This window comes from Octopus sinensis, linkage group LG1 (assembly GCF_006345805.1).
Source record: "Octopus sinensis linkage group LG1, ASM634580v1, whole genome shotgun sequence".
Taxonomy (NCBI): Eukaryota; Metazoa; Mollusca; class Cephalopoda; order Octopoda; family Octopodidae; genus Octopus; species Octopus sinensis.
The window spans coordinates 206251146-206266188 of NC_042997.1; the positions used below are offsets into that span (position 1 = coordinate 206251146).

The window sequence follows — 15043 nt, forward strand, 5'->3', positions numbered from 1 at the left end:
GGGTAAGGGTGATGCTCTAGATAGAAATAACTACAGGGGTATTAAACTGTTGGATCAGGTGATGAAGGTCACAGAGAGGGTCATAACCCATCTCATTAGGGAGAGAATTTGCTTAGATGAGATGCAGTTCGGTTTTGTAGAAGCACCACTGATGCTATATTCCTGGTCCGACAACTGCAGGAGAAGTACCTAGCTAAAGATAAACCCCTCTAAATAGCTTTTGTGGACTTGGAGAAAGCCTTTGACAGAGTTCCCCGATCCCTTATCTGGTGGTCGATGCGGAAACTGGAGATTGACGAATGGCTAATAAGGGCTGTACAGGCTCTATACAGAGAGGCTGTCAGCAAGGTTAGGATTGGCAACGAATATAGTGAAGAATTCCAGGTAGAAGTAGGTGTACACCAAGGCTCAGCCCTCAGTCCCCTTTTATTCATCATAGTCCTCCAGGCAATAACAGAGGAATTCAAAACAGGTTGCCCCTGGGAGCTCCTCTATGCCGATGACCTGGCTCTCATAGCAGAATCACTACCGGAACTAGAAAAGAAATTTTGGGTGTGGAAACAAGGGTTAGAATCAAAGGGCCTTAGAGTAAATGTAGCGAAGACCAAAGTTATAGTAAGCAGAAAGGCGAACTCAGCACACACCCCATCGGGCAGGTGGCCATGCTCGATCTGTAGGAAAGGTGTAGGTAGAAACTCCATAAAATGCACCCAGTGTAAGCTATGGACGCATAAGAGGTGCAGCAACATCAAAGGGAAATTAACTGATAAGATAGCTTTCATGTGCGGCAGATGTACAGGGACAATAGACACCACAAATACTCAGAAAATAGATTCCATCACACTCCAGGGGGAGAAACTAGAAGTAGTTGATAGTTTCTGCTACCTGGGTGACCAAGTTAGTAGTGGAGGTGGATGCTCAGAGAGTGTCACCATTAGAATACGAATAGCCTGGGCAAAGTTTACAAAGCTCCTACCCCTACTGGGGACAAAGGGTCTCTCACTCAGAGTGAAAGGTAGATTGTATGATGCATGTATGCGAACTGCCATGCTTCACGGCAGTGAAACATGGGCCATGACTGCTGAGGACATACGTAGACTTGAAAGAAATGAAGCTAGCATGATCCGCTGAATGTGTAATGTCAGTGTGAATGCACAACAGTGTGTAAGCACCCTGAGAGAAATGCTGGATATAAGAAACATCAGATGCGGTGTGCAAGAGTGACGCTTGCGATGGTATGGTCATGCACTGCGGATGGATGAGGAGAGATGTGTGAAGAAGTGCCGCTCCTAAACAGTTGAAGGAATCAGGGGGAGAGGTAGACCCAGGAAGACATGGGATGAGGTAGTCAAGCATGACCTCAGAGCGTCGGGCCTCACTGAGGCAATGGTCAAGGACCGAGATCTCTGGAGATGTGCTGTGACTACAAAGACCTGGGATGCTTCCGGCTCCAGTTCCGCATAGCCCCTGCCCATTCAAAATACCTTGGATCCTGGAACGTCTCGCTGTGCTTGAGGAGACCTGTTGAGTCAAGTGCATGTACACGAACATCTAAACAAATATCAATGGAAATAGTAGTTGTGATACCTGTGTCGGTGGCACGTTAAAAGCACCATCCAAACGTGGCCGATGCCAGCGCCGCCTTGGCTGGCTTCAGTGCTGGTGGCACATTAAAAGCGCCAACCGATCGTGGCCGATGTCAGACCCCCCTGGCACCTGTGCAGGTGGCACATAAAAAGCACCCACTACACTCGCGGAGTGGTTGGCGTTAGGAAGGGCATCCAGCTATAGAAACACTGCCAGATCAGAGTGGAGCCTGGTGTAGCCCTGGCTTCCCAGACCACAAAGTAAACATGTTTGATCTGGCTTGAATTTTGATCTGAGTAGTTTTTCACTGCTTCATACATTGTTCTGGGTAGTTTTTCAATGGGGTACTTCATTTCAGCCCCTAATATAGGAAATGCAAGGCTTTTTGCTCCCATTCTCTCAGCTTCTTCCAGACAAATGGTTATTATTTGAGTCAAGTTTGCCAGAATCTAATAAAAAATAATTGTTTAGTAATTGATAATGAACATTTTATTAAATTATTTTCTTATTACAGGAAGAAACCATTAAGTTGTAATAAATATATCCTCCTCTCACAACTCCTCTCACTCCTACCACTTCTAAACACAACTGTCATTCCTATCACTCTTTAGTCCTGCAAGGGACAAGGCAACCTCACTCATGATGCTGCTACAATAAAACAGACCCAATCCACCATGTAAAATGGTTGGTGAATGAAGAGAGACAATGCAGACCCAAGAGGAGTCTTTAGTGTTGTTGAGGACATGACAACCTCTCTAGTGCTCGTGCCATGACAGAGAAAAACTCACCAATACAGACAGTAAAACAGAGAAATATGTTTTAATATAGTCTTATTTATCAGTCACATAACTGTTGTTAGGCCATGAGGCTTTTTTCCTTCTATTTATATATAAAAGTGTCCTGTTCATCGATATCTTCTGCTTCCTTCCAATGATAACTTGGAAGAACAAATATTAAACAGGATGCTGTCATTTGCTTTATGATTCTCACACAACATGCATAAGGTTCTCTTCAAACATTAACTGTTTCAATAAGTCAATATAATATGATTGATACTTACTGAATCAGAGGAATTTTCATCCCAGGGAGGTAATGCCAGATGAAATACATTCTTACAGTTGAGGTTATATCCTTTAGTGACTGCAATTTCAGATGTAGAAATACCTTGAGGATATTTCTGGTTACATTCATCTTGTATCTCTGAACCAGCAGCAAAGAGAATATATTTGGAGATAGAACCATCATTAAGCTGGAGTTCTGGACCAGAAATGGATGAGCTTGATGTTGTGGTTTCTGAAAATAAACAAATATCAGTGTGTGTATGTGTATAGATACACACACACACACACACACACATATATATATATATATATATATATATATATACCAACATCATCATTACCCCCCATGATGATATAACGTCCATATTCCATCCAGGTCCAAGTTGAACAAAATGATATATAAAGACACATCCGTCACAGCAAAAGTCATGTCCAAAAACTGGTATTTATATTCCTGTCCATGGTGGGCTCTACGCCCACATTTGCCCCTGTGAAGCAGTTCCTTTACCATATCTCATCTTCCTAACACCCATCCCTCCATTACTCTTCTAACTACGGTCCTACTTTGCTGCTGTAACCATTAGAGAGCAGAATCTGCACATATTCATCACCACCCCCGCCCTTTTCTAACCCCCACCCTAATCCTAACCCTAACCCCAACTACAAAAATTTTTGGAAAATTGTTTCAGAATCATAATCTCTGTATTTTTCCACATATTTTGAAAAAAAAAAAATTCTGAAAAAAATGAAGAATTTAGCAAGGGGAAGTAATTTCAAAATGCTGATTTATGCCAATTTTTTTGGCACATTCGTATTTTCCATCGCTGAAAACGCTGGAACTGGAGGTGTCTTGTGTGGTCAGTGGTCAGACCTTAAAAAGTCTGGAACCGAATAACATCAAGTTGAGGAAAAGTTAGGTTTGTAGGCTCAGCTGAAGTAGAAAAACAGGCTGTCACACGTGACCTTATTTGAAGGCTGTGATTTGTTGGGTTGTATATTGGTGCATGCTAGAGTAAGAGACAAATTGCACCAATAGCAACCAATCAGAGTAGTGGATACAACAGGGTCCAAAATGCAGCCAAAGACTAGCTGTTATCTACTATGTTTGTATGTATATATAATAGAGAGGAGAGGAATTTCACTCAAGTGTACGCTGCACCTCTATAATTTAAAAAATATTTTTCTGGAAAAAAATGAAATAACTCTAACAATTCAGTTTGGGCAGGTGTATTATTGTGCTAATGTCAGAGTAACCAGTGAACATCGAAGGATTAACGTCAAGAAGGAAGGAATATTATTTATATATATTTATTTGTTTGCCTGACAGGTAATTAGAGGACAGAAAAATTGCTGTCTGCTAGTAGAGAGGGAAAGAATAAGAAATGCACGGTGCCGGATAAAGGTGGTTCTGTTCCGATTGGCTATTTCCAAATGAGTTCATTAGTGGGGTCTGGAACTCTGGTGGGGAAAAAAAGTTTTATGCCCCAGACCTCTCATGGTTTAAATCTGATCTTGTCTGTGCGCGTCTACTACAGAGATACAGGGTAATAGAATGTAGATAGATAGAAAGGGTAAGGTTTGTGTTATTGTGCCTGATACACCATACTTGAAATGAGAAAAAGAGAGGCCCTTTGGATAAGTGCCCACTGACCAAAGAGAAGGAAACCTGATTTGATTGAATATACATGTATATTAATCCTAACCAAATTATGTTAAACTATACAAAAGATTTTTACTCTGTATCATGTTTTGACTCCTGAATGCCTCGAAAAGGTCTGAGAGGTTACTATACTCTCACCAATTTCCTAGTGGAACAGGGGAGAACAATAGGTAGAGGACTTGTAGGAAAATGTAGATTCAGCTTCGAATTCTAGCTTAGAAAGTTGGTAGGTATCTACCACATATGTATATGTATGTGTGTATATATATGTGCGTGCGTATGTGTATCCACAATCTAAAGGTTTTGTGAAAACTATGCTGAACAGTACCACCAATAGAAAAAAAACAAACTGATAAATTCTACCAAGGTGATTGACAAGACTGAAGGTGAAATCTTCTCTAGCCTACTACATTCACCTGTATTTCCTAATTAAACTATTACTGGTTTTTCTCTGCTTTTAAAGTTTTACTTTTCAAAATAAACTCTTATCGCAAATTTCTCAGAAACGTAAATTGTATAAAAGAGAGTGAAGTTGTGGTGGTGGGAAGAGTTTTTCTCGGAAAAACTGGTGACATACAAAGTTGTTTAACCAATCGACGACTTACAAAAGCCATCGAATTAATATCAAAGTTTCAGTTTTGCTCAGAGTTGTTGCTAGGTAAGTTTTCACTTCCTCCATCTCTCCATTGCTTTACAAATTCTTTACAGAGTCGCATTCAATATTTTTCACTCCGTTATAACTACACAAATTTGTCTTCTTGTAACTCTCAGGACGTATACATATATATATATACACGAGTGAGTGGACAAACGAAAGAGGGGCACTCAATCATATTATTGGGAATAACACGTGCGTGTGTGATAAAGAGGCCCGAAAATCTGATGATCATGTGTTGGTTGAAGTTATCAGACGTAACTGATAATGATAATGATGATTCTTGCAGAGTATGTCTTCTTGTTGAAAAGTGTGTAACCCAAAATACGAAGTTTCAAACAACATGATTCATTTTCGTTACATTTACAATTATAAATCAACCACGTCGTATCGTTGAAGATCAACATATAATTTTAACTGTTGTGCATTTGTTGACAATCTACTTTAGTCTTTTGGAATTACTAGTGAGGGAAAGGGTGTGTGTGACAGATATGATAGAAAGGGCAATCTGTAAATGTGGTAGGCATGATAATTAGATTAATTAATATCGGTGTAAAACAAACGACCGGGGAAGAAAGGAGAGATGCTTACAATAGTTTTCGTTTGAGTCACTGACATCGTTTCTCGTTCAACCCCAAAACTGTCTGCAATCTTTCAATGAAAGATATCCATATTCCTAAAAGTTATGAGGAAAAAAGTGGTAACGTGTAAATCTTTCGAAACCCCTCCCCCTTGGGAAAATTCTTTCCAATAAATACCTATTTACTCGGAATCTACAGCATATAAGCGGTATTTGTTGGAAATTTTGTTAAAATACATCCATATTTCTAGAAGTTAGGAGACGGGTAGGGCACAAATCTGTAGTTAGGCCATCATAAATACGCATACATACATAAATATACGTATTATGCTTTCACGATTCGCTTCTGTTTATGTGCATGTATGGGTGGATGGTTGGGTGGGTTTGCACCAAGGGTTCTATGTGTAAGCTGAAGAACAAAGTGAAGAAATGAGAATGTTTAACGGAACTTACCGAACAAGTAGTTTCACTTTCCTGAAAACATCTCTGAAGGATTGCCGTAAAGTTTGAAATGGTCTTTTTTTTTTTTCGTAGTGAAATCAGAATAATTTATAATCGAAAAGGTGGAAGTTATTTATCCATAATTCTCAAATTAGTTTCCTATTAATTGAGGCCGCGGATCTTTTCGGTTTGAACGGCAGTTTTTAACATAATTTCTAGGTAACTAAAAAATTTTAAACTTCGTATACTGGTAGAATGTGTTTATAAAACATCTTTTTCTCTTGGCTTTGTGGTGAAAATTCTATGGTTTGTAAGATATTTGTTTTTTTTTTTCAATTCTTTCAATTTCAACCAATCAATGACGTCTATTGAGGTAAAAAAAACACACATTCTGTGCCGTATGAATATATCTCTCGTTTAAGAAACAGATTGGGTTTATTTACATATTTGAAGAAAAAAAGATACCCTTCCCCCCACCCCTAACCCTAAAACAGATTGAAATGCAATAGATCGATACTAGGGTCATAATTATGGGTGACAATTTCATATGACACCGCTAGTAAAAACCGAAAAGATCTGAGGCCGCTTTAGTTAAAGGTTACTCTATAATGTTTGCAGGTCAATGCATTTCTACGTTACGTCATTTTCTTTTGACAGCCATTCATTCTCTCAGTTTTCTTTCTTTCCCTTTATCTTTTTGGGGTGGGGCTGTAATTTGACAAACGGTTTTTTTTTAATGTTTTCTCTCTCTCTCTGTTCTATTTATACCTTTCTTTCCTGCATTCTGTCTCTCTCTTCCTCGTTCTTCTGGTTTGCTAAGTGTGTTCCTTCTCCAAACTTTATTTCCTTGTAACTTTCCGAGAAATGCATATTTTGTAATGAAATTTTCTTCAAATTTCTTTCAGAATGTGTAGATTACAACTATATAGCGGTTTACCAAGTTTTTCTTGTGTAGTATAGCGAATATTTTCTGGTTGGTTTGTTTACTGATAGTGTAAGGCTACTTTATTATGTTTCCTATTTGGAAATAGATAAATATATTTAGCTTTTTTAAGTTGGGATATATAATGATAAAACCGTCACTTATAACTTAAGTCTTATCGGATCTTTTTACTTTGACCGGCAGATTTTAAAAATAATTTCTTTGTAACTAAACACTTTTAAACTTCGTATACTGGTAGAATGTGTCGCAAAAAACATCTTTTTCTCTTGGCTTTCTTAAGAAAATTCTGTATTTTGTAAGCTATTTCTTGTATTTCGGCAATTTCAACCAATCAATGACGTCTATTGAGGTGAATTTTTTTTCTTCAGAAATGTAAATAAGCTGCAAATATAAACATTTTGTGGCCATAAAATGAGGGGTCACTCGTAAAAAGAGCTGGATAACAAAACCGTTCACTCATTAAGTGTCCACCCATAATTATGATCCTAGTATCGATCTCGAAATAGACATAATTATGGGTGGACACTAAATGAGGGAACGGTTTTGTTATCCAGCTCTGTTTACGACTGACCCCTCTGTTTATGGCTACAAAATGTTTATATTTGCAGCTTATTTACATTTCTGAAGTAAAATAAAAGATACCCTTCCCCCCACCCCTGACCCTAACCCTAACCCCACATATAATAATAATAATAATAAAACATTGTGTACGGTGCTCAGGTGCACCACAACTCATCTAAAGTGTATGTATAGTACATAGGGCAATGTACAAGCGTCAGGAAAAGAACAGTGCATGAGTCATGACATACACATGTGTATGAGTATGGAAGGGGGACAATCAGGTGTAGTTTCGGCGGATTTCGGAAAGCATGAGGGCCTTAAAGGATGCAGCATCATGGCAGTCAACAACTGACGCAGGCAGTTTATTCCATGCTTCAGCAACTCTGAGCGTGAAAAAATGTTTCCGAAAGTCATGGGAGCTGTGCTGTTTTCTGACTTTGTAGGCATGTCCACGTGTGTTGGACACATGGAGATCAAAAAGGTGTTCAGTGTTGTTGTTGGTGAGGTGGTTGATAACTTTGTGGGTGTTTACCAAGTCCATCGCCAGACGCCAGATCTTCAGTGAATCCATGCCCAGGGAAACAAGGCGCCCAGAGTATGGTAGGTGTCTGATGGAGGGTATGCGTTTGGTTGCACGTCTCTGAACAGATTCCAGGAGGTCAATGTTCTGAGCAAGATAGGGGTTCCAAACTGATGTTGTGAATTCCAAGTGTGGTCGTACCATAGCTGTATACAGTTTTAAATAGATGGCTGGAGAGCGGCTAACAAAAGTCTTGCTGAGTGATGCCAAGACACCCTCGGCCTTCTTGACAATTTTAAAGATACGCTTTGTCCAACACAAATCACTGCTGACAGTGATGCCTAGGTAACGCTCACAAGAGGATTTCTTGATATCAGTGTTGTGGAGGGAGTATGTGGACGCAGGGTTTTTTCTCCCAAAATGCATGGTGGTACACTTGTCCACAGCCAGTTTCAATTGCCAGTCTGTGATCCATTGCTGCATTGTGTCCAGGTCTTATTGCAGGAAAGAGCTGTAGACAAGAGGATCTGTCCTCTTGATTTCAAGGTACAGCTTGATGTCATCTGCATATTTTAATACTGTGGAATTCTTTAAATTTGCATCTATGTCATTAATGTATGCCACAAACAAGAAGGGACCAAGAACAGATCCCTGTGGTACACCCGATGACATCTCATATGGTGTAGAATGCTGTCCTAGAACTGTGACTACCTCCTTTCGGCTGAGAATGAAGGATTTCAACCAGTTAAAAAGATCATCCCTCACACCCATTGCAGAGAGTTTCACCATAAGCCTTTTGTGTGGCACAGAATTAAAAGCCTTAGCAAAGTCAAGGTAGACAACATCCACCCATGAGCCTCTGTCAGTGATCTGAGTAATGTCCTCAATATATAAAAAAATTAAAATTTTACGGCAAGTGACGATCTTCTTCAAATCTGAACAAATACACGTACCACTGGAAGTTGTTCTTGAACTTGTTGCAAGCAACAGCAGTAATTGTATTCACCTCAATAGATAAATATATTTAGCTTTTTAAGGAGGGATATATAATGATAAAACCGTCACTTATAAGTGTTATCATTATAAGTAAATCCTAACTCCAGCTACATAAACGCCATAGCAAGAAATATATTTTCTGAAAGGCTAACAAACATTCTATGCGTGCATGTATGTTAAATATTAATTACTTCGTGTTCTTTTAACTGCTATAAAAAAAAAATACAGTTTCATAATTATAGAAATACATTCATTATTAAGTTGAAGAATGTGAAGAAAGAGAAAATAATTTCTACATTATTTTATTATATACATATAGCATTTTTAATATTTATAAACATTTTGAAACATAGTAATTTTGTTGTAGAGAATTACGACCTAATATTTTAGCTATCTAATTCCTCATTCTAGCTATTATAAATCTCAACAATTCAAACAAGTCTTGTTAGATTTTTCATGGACATGGCATAAAAAATAACCAATGTCTCAAAGGAATGAGTGTCGTGGAGTTTAGTTACATCCAACCAACACTGAAGTTTTTCCCAAAATCCAGGGTTTTTATAACTGCTCAACTTGACTTTAAAGAATCGAAATCGCATACAAATATTCTTAGAATTCCTGTATAAGCAGTTATATTAACCAATGGAAAAACATATTTCTTCGGCAATATGACATTACATCATATTGCCAGCTACCACAAATTGGTGCTACTATTTGAAAATGGCTACACGCTACAACTATATCAGAATTTGAAAAAATATATGGTAGGCACACATGTATAAATGGGGGTAGGTTGGAAAGTTAGTAACCAGGGCAAAATGAGTAACTTCTGATTTCTCATTATTTTCTTCCTCCCTGTGTGAAATCCCTTACTTTGTAAGCATTGCATCACCATTTTGTATTGCTACATTATACTTGAGGATAAAAACTGGTTGTTGCTGTTGAAGTTGTGGAAGTACAAAGCATAGTCAAGGGGCAGGTCCCCTTTTTTTTTTGTCAAGAAATTTCTCTTCAACTGTGACCCAATTGTAATTGAGGTTGCTAATAAAATATCTGGATAATTTTTCATGCTAAACAATATTGATTTCTCTGCTGGATTCCAAGTCAATTTTTCCCCACACTAATGTCTAATTTGATAATCTTCAAGTTTCCCAAAAGTTACAACGAGTAATGACTAATTTCAGTAATTTCTTCTCTTTAACTGCATGGTGGGTAAATGTATCACGAACAGAACATTCCAGCAGATCGTGAAGAAGAAGAAGAATATTTTATGTTGGGTTTTCTTATATTTAGTCTAATTTCATTAATTTCATATCCTGTGCCATTTTTTCCCTGATCCTCTTTCATTTGATTTAGATTTTAAATGTTATTCTTTTGGCATGTCTGAATGTTTCTGATGTTTTCGGATGGATATTAATGTGTACGAGTCTGTTTTCTGAAGAACTGAAGCAGCACATAGTACCTTGTCTTACTCATTTTGTGGCAGCCTTTCATTTTCCAAATGAAATACAATTGGTGAAATTGAAACCAGAACTTTTGGCATTGTACAACAGAAAGAACACCGATTTTTCCGTAAGTTGTAAGATAGTTGTATTTACAAAACATGTAAAACATCTGAATGAGGTTTATCAAGTGTATGCACAGGAAAATAAGTTGTCTAAATCTAATTTTAATGTAAATGTTTGTCTTTAATAATATGTTGCCTTTTAGAGTTTCATTACGAGAGAGAGGGGGGGAGGGGGAGAGACACTGTGTGTGTGTGTGTGTGTTGTAAGTTGGTTGATCAAAGCAGTAAGAGAGAATGTCTATTCATGTTATATGCACAAAGATTGGTAAAACAACCTCAAGCACAGTCAACTTACTCCTAATTAAATTCAACTTTGAAGATTCTTTATGTAAAGCATTGGTAAGGCATCAAAGAATGGCTTGTTGAGAATTTGCTGAGCCTTGTTGATTGGCCAGTTGTAATCCAAAAGTTGCACATTAATCTGTTAAAAAACGAAACGAAAAAAGCAGCAGATTTTGGTTTCTTTGCTTTCCACATTTTAGCAGGAGTCACGGTGACTGGCATTGTGACAGGAGTACCACAACCCCAACGAAGCTATTGACCAATCACCATTGCCGTATTATGTGGTTCAAGACCAAGGTGTTGTGGGCAGAAAACACACTGGGAAAAGACTGTCCAACTACTGCACATCTTTCTCTGAACCTACTGCACACATATGCAGACTTCACTTGCTGATGGTAGACACACTGCAGACTCACTTGCATTTTGAGCAAAATCATACAGAGCCCTTTGTCTTCACATTCCATGACAATACCTCTTACCAGCTTAAAAACTGGACAGTGTTTTTGCTTGCTGTCAACCATTGTCAACTGGTAAACATTTTGATCTTATAAACACAGGCATTTGTGCATTCATTTTCTATCACACGTTTGGCTAACACGTTATTCAGATGACTTTGTTAAATGTGAAAATATCTTTTGTACATTCTCACAAACACATGTAAACCTTATTACCTTGCACAATGTGGTCAATTAACCTTTTAGCGTTTAAACTGGCCATATCTGGCCCAAACATATAACATGTTTTATATTTAAACTGGAAAGATCCAGCCCCTAGAACACCTGCCCTACAATGTCATGCTAAAAAAATAATCACGTTATCACAATGTTTAAGCTATGAGATAATGGCATCGATTCAAAACAATGTGAATAGACAAGCATTGCATTTGGCTGAGGAATCTGAATGGTAAAGGGGGGAGATGGATTCCGGTCTGAGTCCTGCCCAGTTGTTCTGATCTCTCTCTTAACTGTAATTATATGAGAGAGAAAGAGAGAGAGAGAGAATTTACTTTGACAACAAATGATGTATTTAATACCTTAACGATGTTTTTCCTAATTATTTTCTTTTCATTTCCAGAGCAAAAATACCCGTTGAAATCATGGCGGAGAAAGGTATTTATTTATTTTTTAATCATAGTTTTGTAAAATTTTCTCTTTTTGACTTAAATTTTCAAAAATAAGACTTGTGAAAACTTACAGAAATAAAACCTTTACCCATCATCATCATCATCATAAAAATCATCATTACTTTAGCAGCCTCTTTTCCTTTGCTTGCATAGATAAGATGGAATCCATTGAAGCAGCATTTTCTACGGCTGGGTGCTTCTCCTGTCACCAACCTTCAGCTGTTTCCAAGCAAGATAATATTCCTCTAATAACAAACATGTTTCTGTAGAAGATTGAAAACAAAGGATGCTGCTTCTTTTGCCATGTCTCTCAGTCAATTAAATGATAAACACACACACATTTATATATATATAAATATATATATATATATATCATCATCATCATCATCATTTATATATATAGAAAATAGAAAAGAGTGAAAAAACTACAGAAGGCTTGTTTTATAAGGTTAAAGAATATATTTAAGTCGTTATGTTAGAAAAATGTTAAAAAATTTTGCATATAGTAACATAGTTTTTGGAGAAATAACCGGTTTCGTGTAAACTTTTCAAATTTCTTTACCTATATCATGTCATGTCTTCCTTATGGAGTGCAAAGGAGAGTTCCAGGAAGGGGGAGGTAATAAAGGATTTCTTCCAGTATAAGGGAGATAATCGCTTTCTGTATCTATATATATATATGTATTTTTTATTTTTTTAAGGAGATGAGTTTCTCTGTATAAGAATGTTAGGATGGTTAAGTTCAGGCTTGTATTTTTCAATGAAGAATGTTTCCTTGTTTAATCTAATTTGTGTTGGTGTTCCAATAGCACATTTATATATATATATGTGTGTGTGTATGTGTGTATATATATATATATATATATATATATATATATACTTAGACTTGAAGAGCCTTTGAGTCAATGTAGCAAAGACCAAAAGTTCTAGTAAGTAGGAAGGCGAACACACCACACACCCTTCAGGTAGGTGGCCGTGCTCAATCTGTAGAAAAGGTGTAGGTAGAAACTCTATAAGAGGTACCCAGTGTAAGCTATGGACACATAAGAGGGGCAGCAACATCAAAGGAAGGTTAACCGGGAAGATGGTTTTGTGTGTTTCAGATGTACAGGTGCAATACACACCAAAGATGAACAGAAAATAGATTCCATTACACTCCTGGGGGAAAAACTAGAAGTAGTTGATAGCTTCCGCCAGCTAGGTGACCAAGTTAGTAGTGGGGGTGGATGATCAGAGAGTGTTACCACTAGATTAAGTATAACCTGGGCAAAGTTTAGAAAGCTCCTACACCTACTGGTGACAAAGGGTCTCTTGCTCAGAGTGAAAGGTAGATTGTATGATGTAAGTGTGCATCATACAGTGAACATGGGCCATGACTGCAGAGGGCATGCATAGGCTCGAAAGGAATGTAGCTAGCATGATCTGCTGGATGTGTAGTGTCATTGTGCACACATGACAGAGTGTAAACACCCTGGGAGAAATATTAGACATAAGAAGCATCGGATGTGGCGTGCAAGAGACGTCTGCACTGGTATGGTCATGTACTGCGGATGGATGAGGAGAGATGTGTAAAGAAGTGCCGCTCCCAAACAGTGGAAGGAACTCAGGGTAGAGGGAGACCCAGGAAGGTGGTGAAGCATGACCTTTGAACACTGGGCCTTACTGAAGCAATGACGAAAGACTGAGACCTCTGGAGATATGCTGCGATTGAGAAGACCTGGCAAGTAAAATGAGATCACAGCTGTAACCTACACCAGTGCCGCATAACTAGCCCACTTAAAAGTACCTTGGATCGTAGGGTGACATGCTGGTAGCACGTAAAAAATACCATTCGAATGTGGCCAATACCAGTGTTATTTTGATTGGCTTCCATGCCGATGGCACTTAAAAAGCACCATCCGATTGTGGTTGATGCCAACTCCTCTGGCCCCTGTGTCAGTGGCACGTAAAAGTTACCCACTCTACTCTCGGAGTGGTTGGTGTTAGGAAGGGCATCCAGCTATAGAAACATTACCAGATCAGATTGGAGCCTGGTGCAGCTATCTGGCTCACTAGTCCTCAGTCAAACCATCCAACCCATGCTAGCGTGGAAAATGGAATTAAACGATGATGATGATGGTGAAAATATATCATCATCATCATCATTGTTTAACATCCGCTTTCCATGCTGGCATGGGTTTGACGATTTGACTGAGGACTGGTGAGCCAGATGGCTGCACCAGACTCCAATCTGATATGGCAAAATTTCTATAGCTGGATGCCCTTCCTAACGCCAACCACTATGAGAGTGTAGTGAGTGCTTTTATGTGCCACTGGCATGAGGACCAGTCAGGCGGTACTGGTAAAGGCCACGCTCAAATGGTGTTTTTATTATGAGCCACCTGCACAGGAGCCAGTCCAGCGGAACTGGCAATGACCTCGCATGAATGTTGTTTTTCACATGCCAGTAAGGTGATGCTGGTAACGATCATTTTCAAATGGTACTTTTTATGTGCCACCAGCACGGGATCCAGCCAGCGACCCTGGCAACAATAATGCTCGGATGTTGCTTTAACATTCCACTGGCATGGTGCCAGTCAGGCAGTGCGAATTTGATTTCACTTGCCTCAACAGGTCATCGCAAGGAAAGTTTGGTGTCCAACAAAAGAAAGGTACACATAAGCAGGTTGCTTACACTCCTGGTATAGGCCACGGGTTATGGTCTCACTTGGCTTGCCGAGTCTTCTCAAGCACAGCATATTTCCAAAGGTCTCGGTCACTAGTCATTGCCTCTGTGAGGCCCAATGTTCAAAGGTCGTGCTTCACCACATCATCCCCTTTCTGGTTCTACTTCTTCCACAGGTTCCCTCAACTGCTAGGGTGTGACACTTTTTCACACAACTGTCCTCATCCATTCACACCTCATGACCATTACAGCACTGTCATCTCTTTTGCACACCACATCTGATGCTTCTTAGGTCCAACGTTCCTCTCAAGGCGCTTACACTCTGTCGTGTGTGCACACTGACATTACACATCCAGCAGATCATACTGTCTTCATTCCTTGTGAGCTTACGCATGTACTCAG

The 15043-nt window shown here is 38.8% G+C and overlaps 2 protein-coding genes across 2 annotated transcripts in view; one reads left to right on the forward strand and one right to left on the reverse strand.

Annotated features, from left to right (window-relative positions):
- LOC115209626 (protein mono-ADP-ribosyltransferase PARP14-like) overlaps positions 1–7126 on the reverse strand; it is a 40656-nt gene extending 33530 nt beyond the window's left edge. The window contains exon 1 of the mRNA XM_029778081.2: positions 7113–7126. The gene's annotated coding sequence lies outside the window, so the exon portion shown is untranslated. The remainder of the gene's footprint in view (positions 1–7112) is intronic.
- The window catches only part of LOC115211065 (protein mono-ADP-ribosyltransferase PARP14-like), a 554188-nt gene that overhangs the window by 279316 nt on the left and 259829 nt on the right, over positions 1–15043 (forward strand). The window contains exon 2 of the mRNA XM_036508627.1: positions 11928–11962. Within this exon, the coding sequence (XP_036364520.1) occupies positions 11950–11962 (13 nt within the window). The 5' untranslated portion in view covers positions 11928–11949. The remainder of the gene's footprint in view (positions 1–11927; positions 11963–15043) is intronic.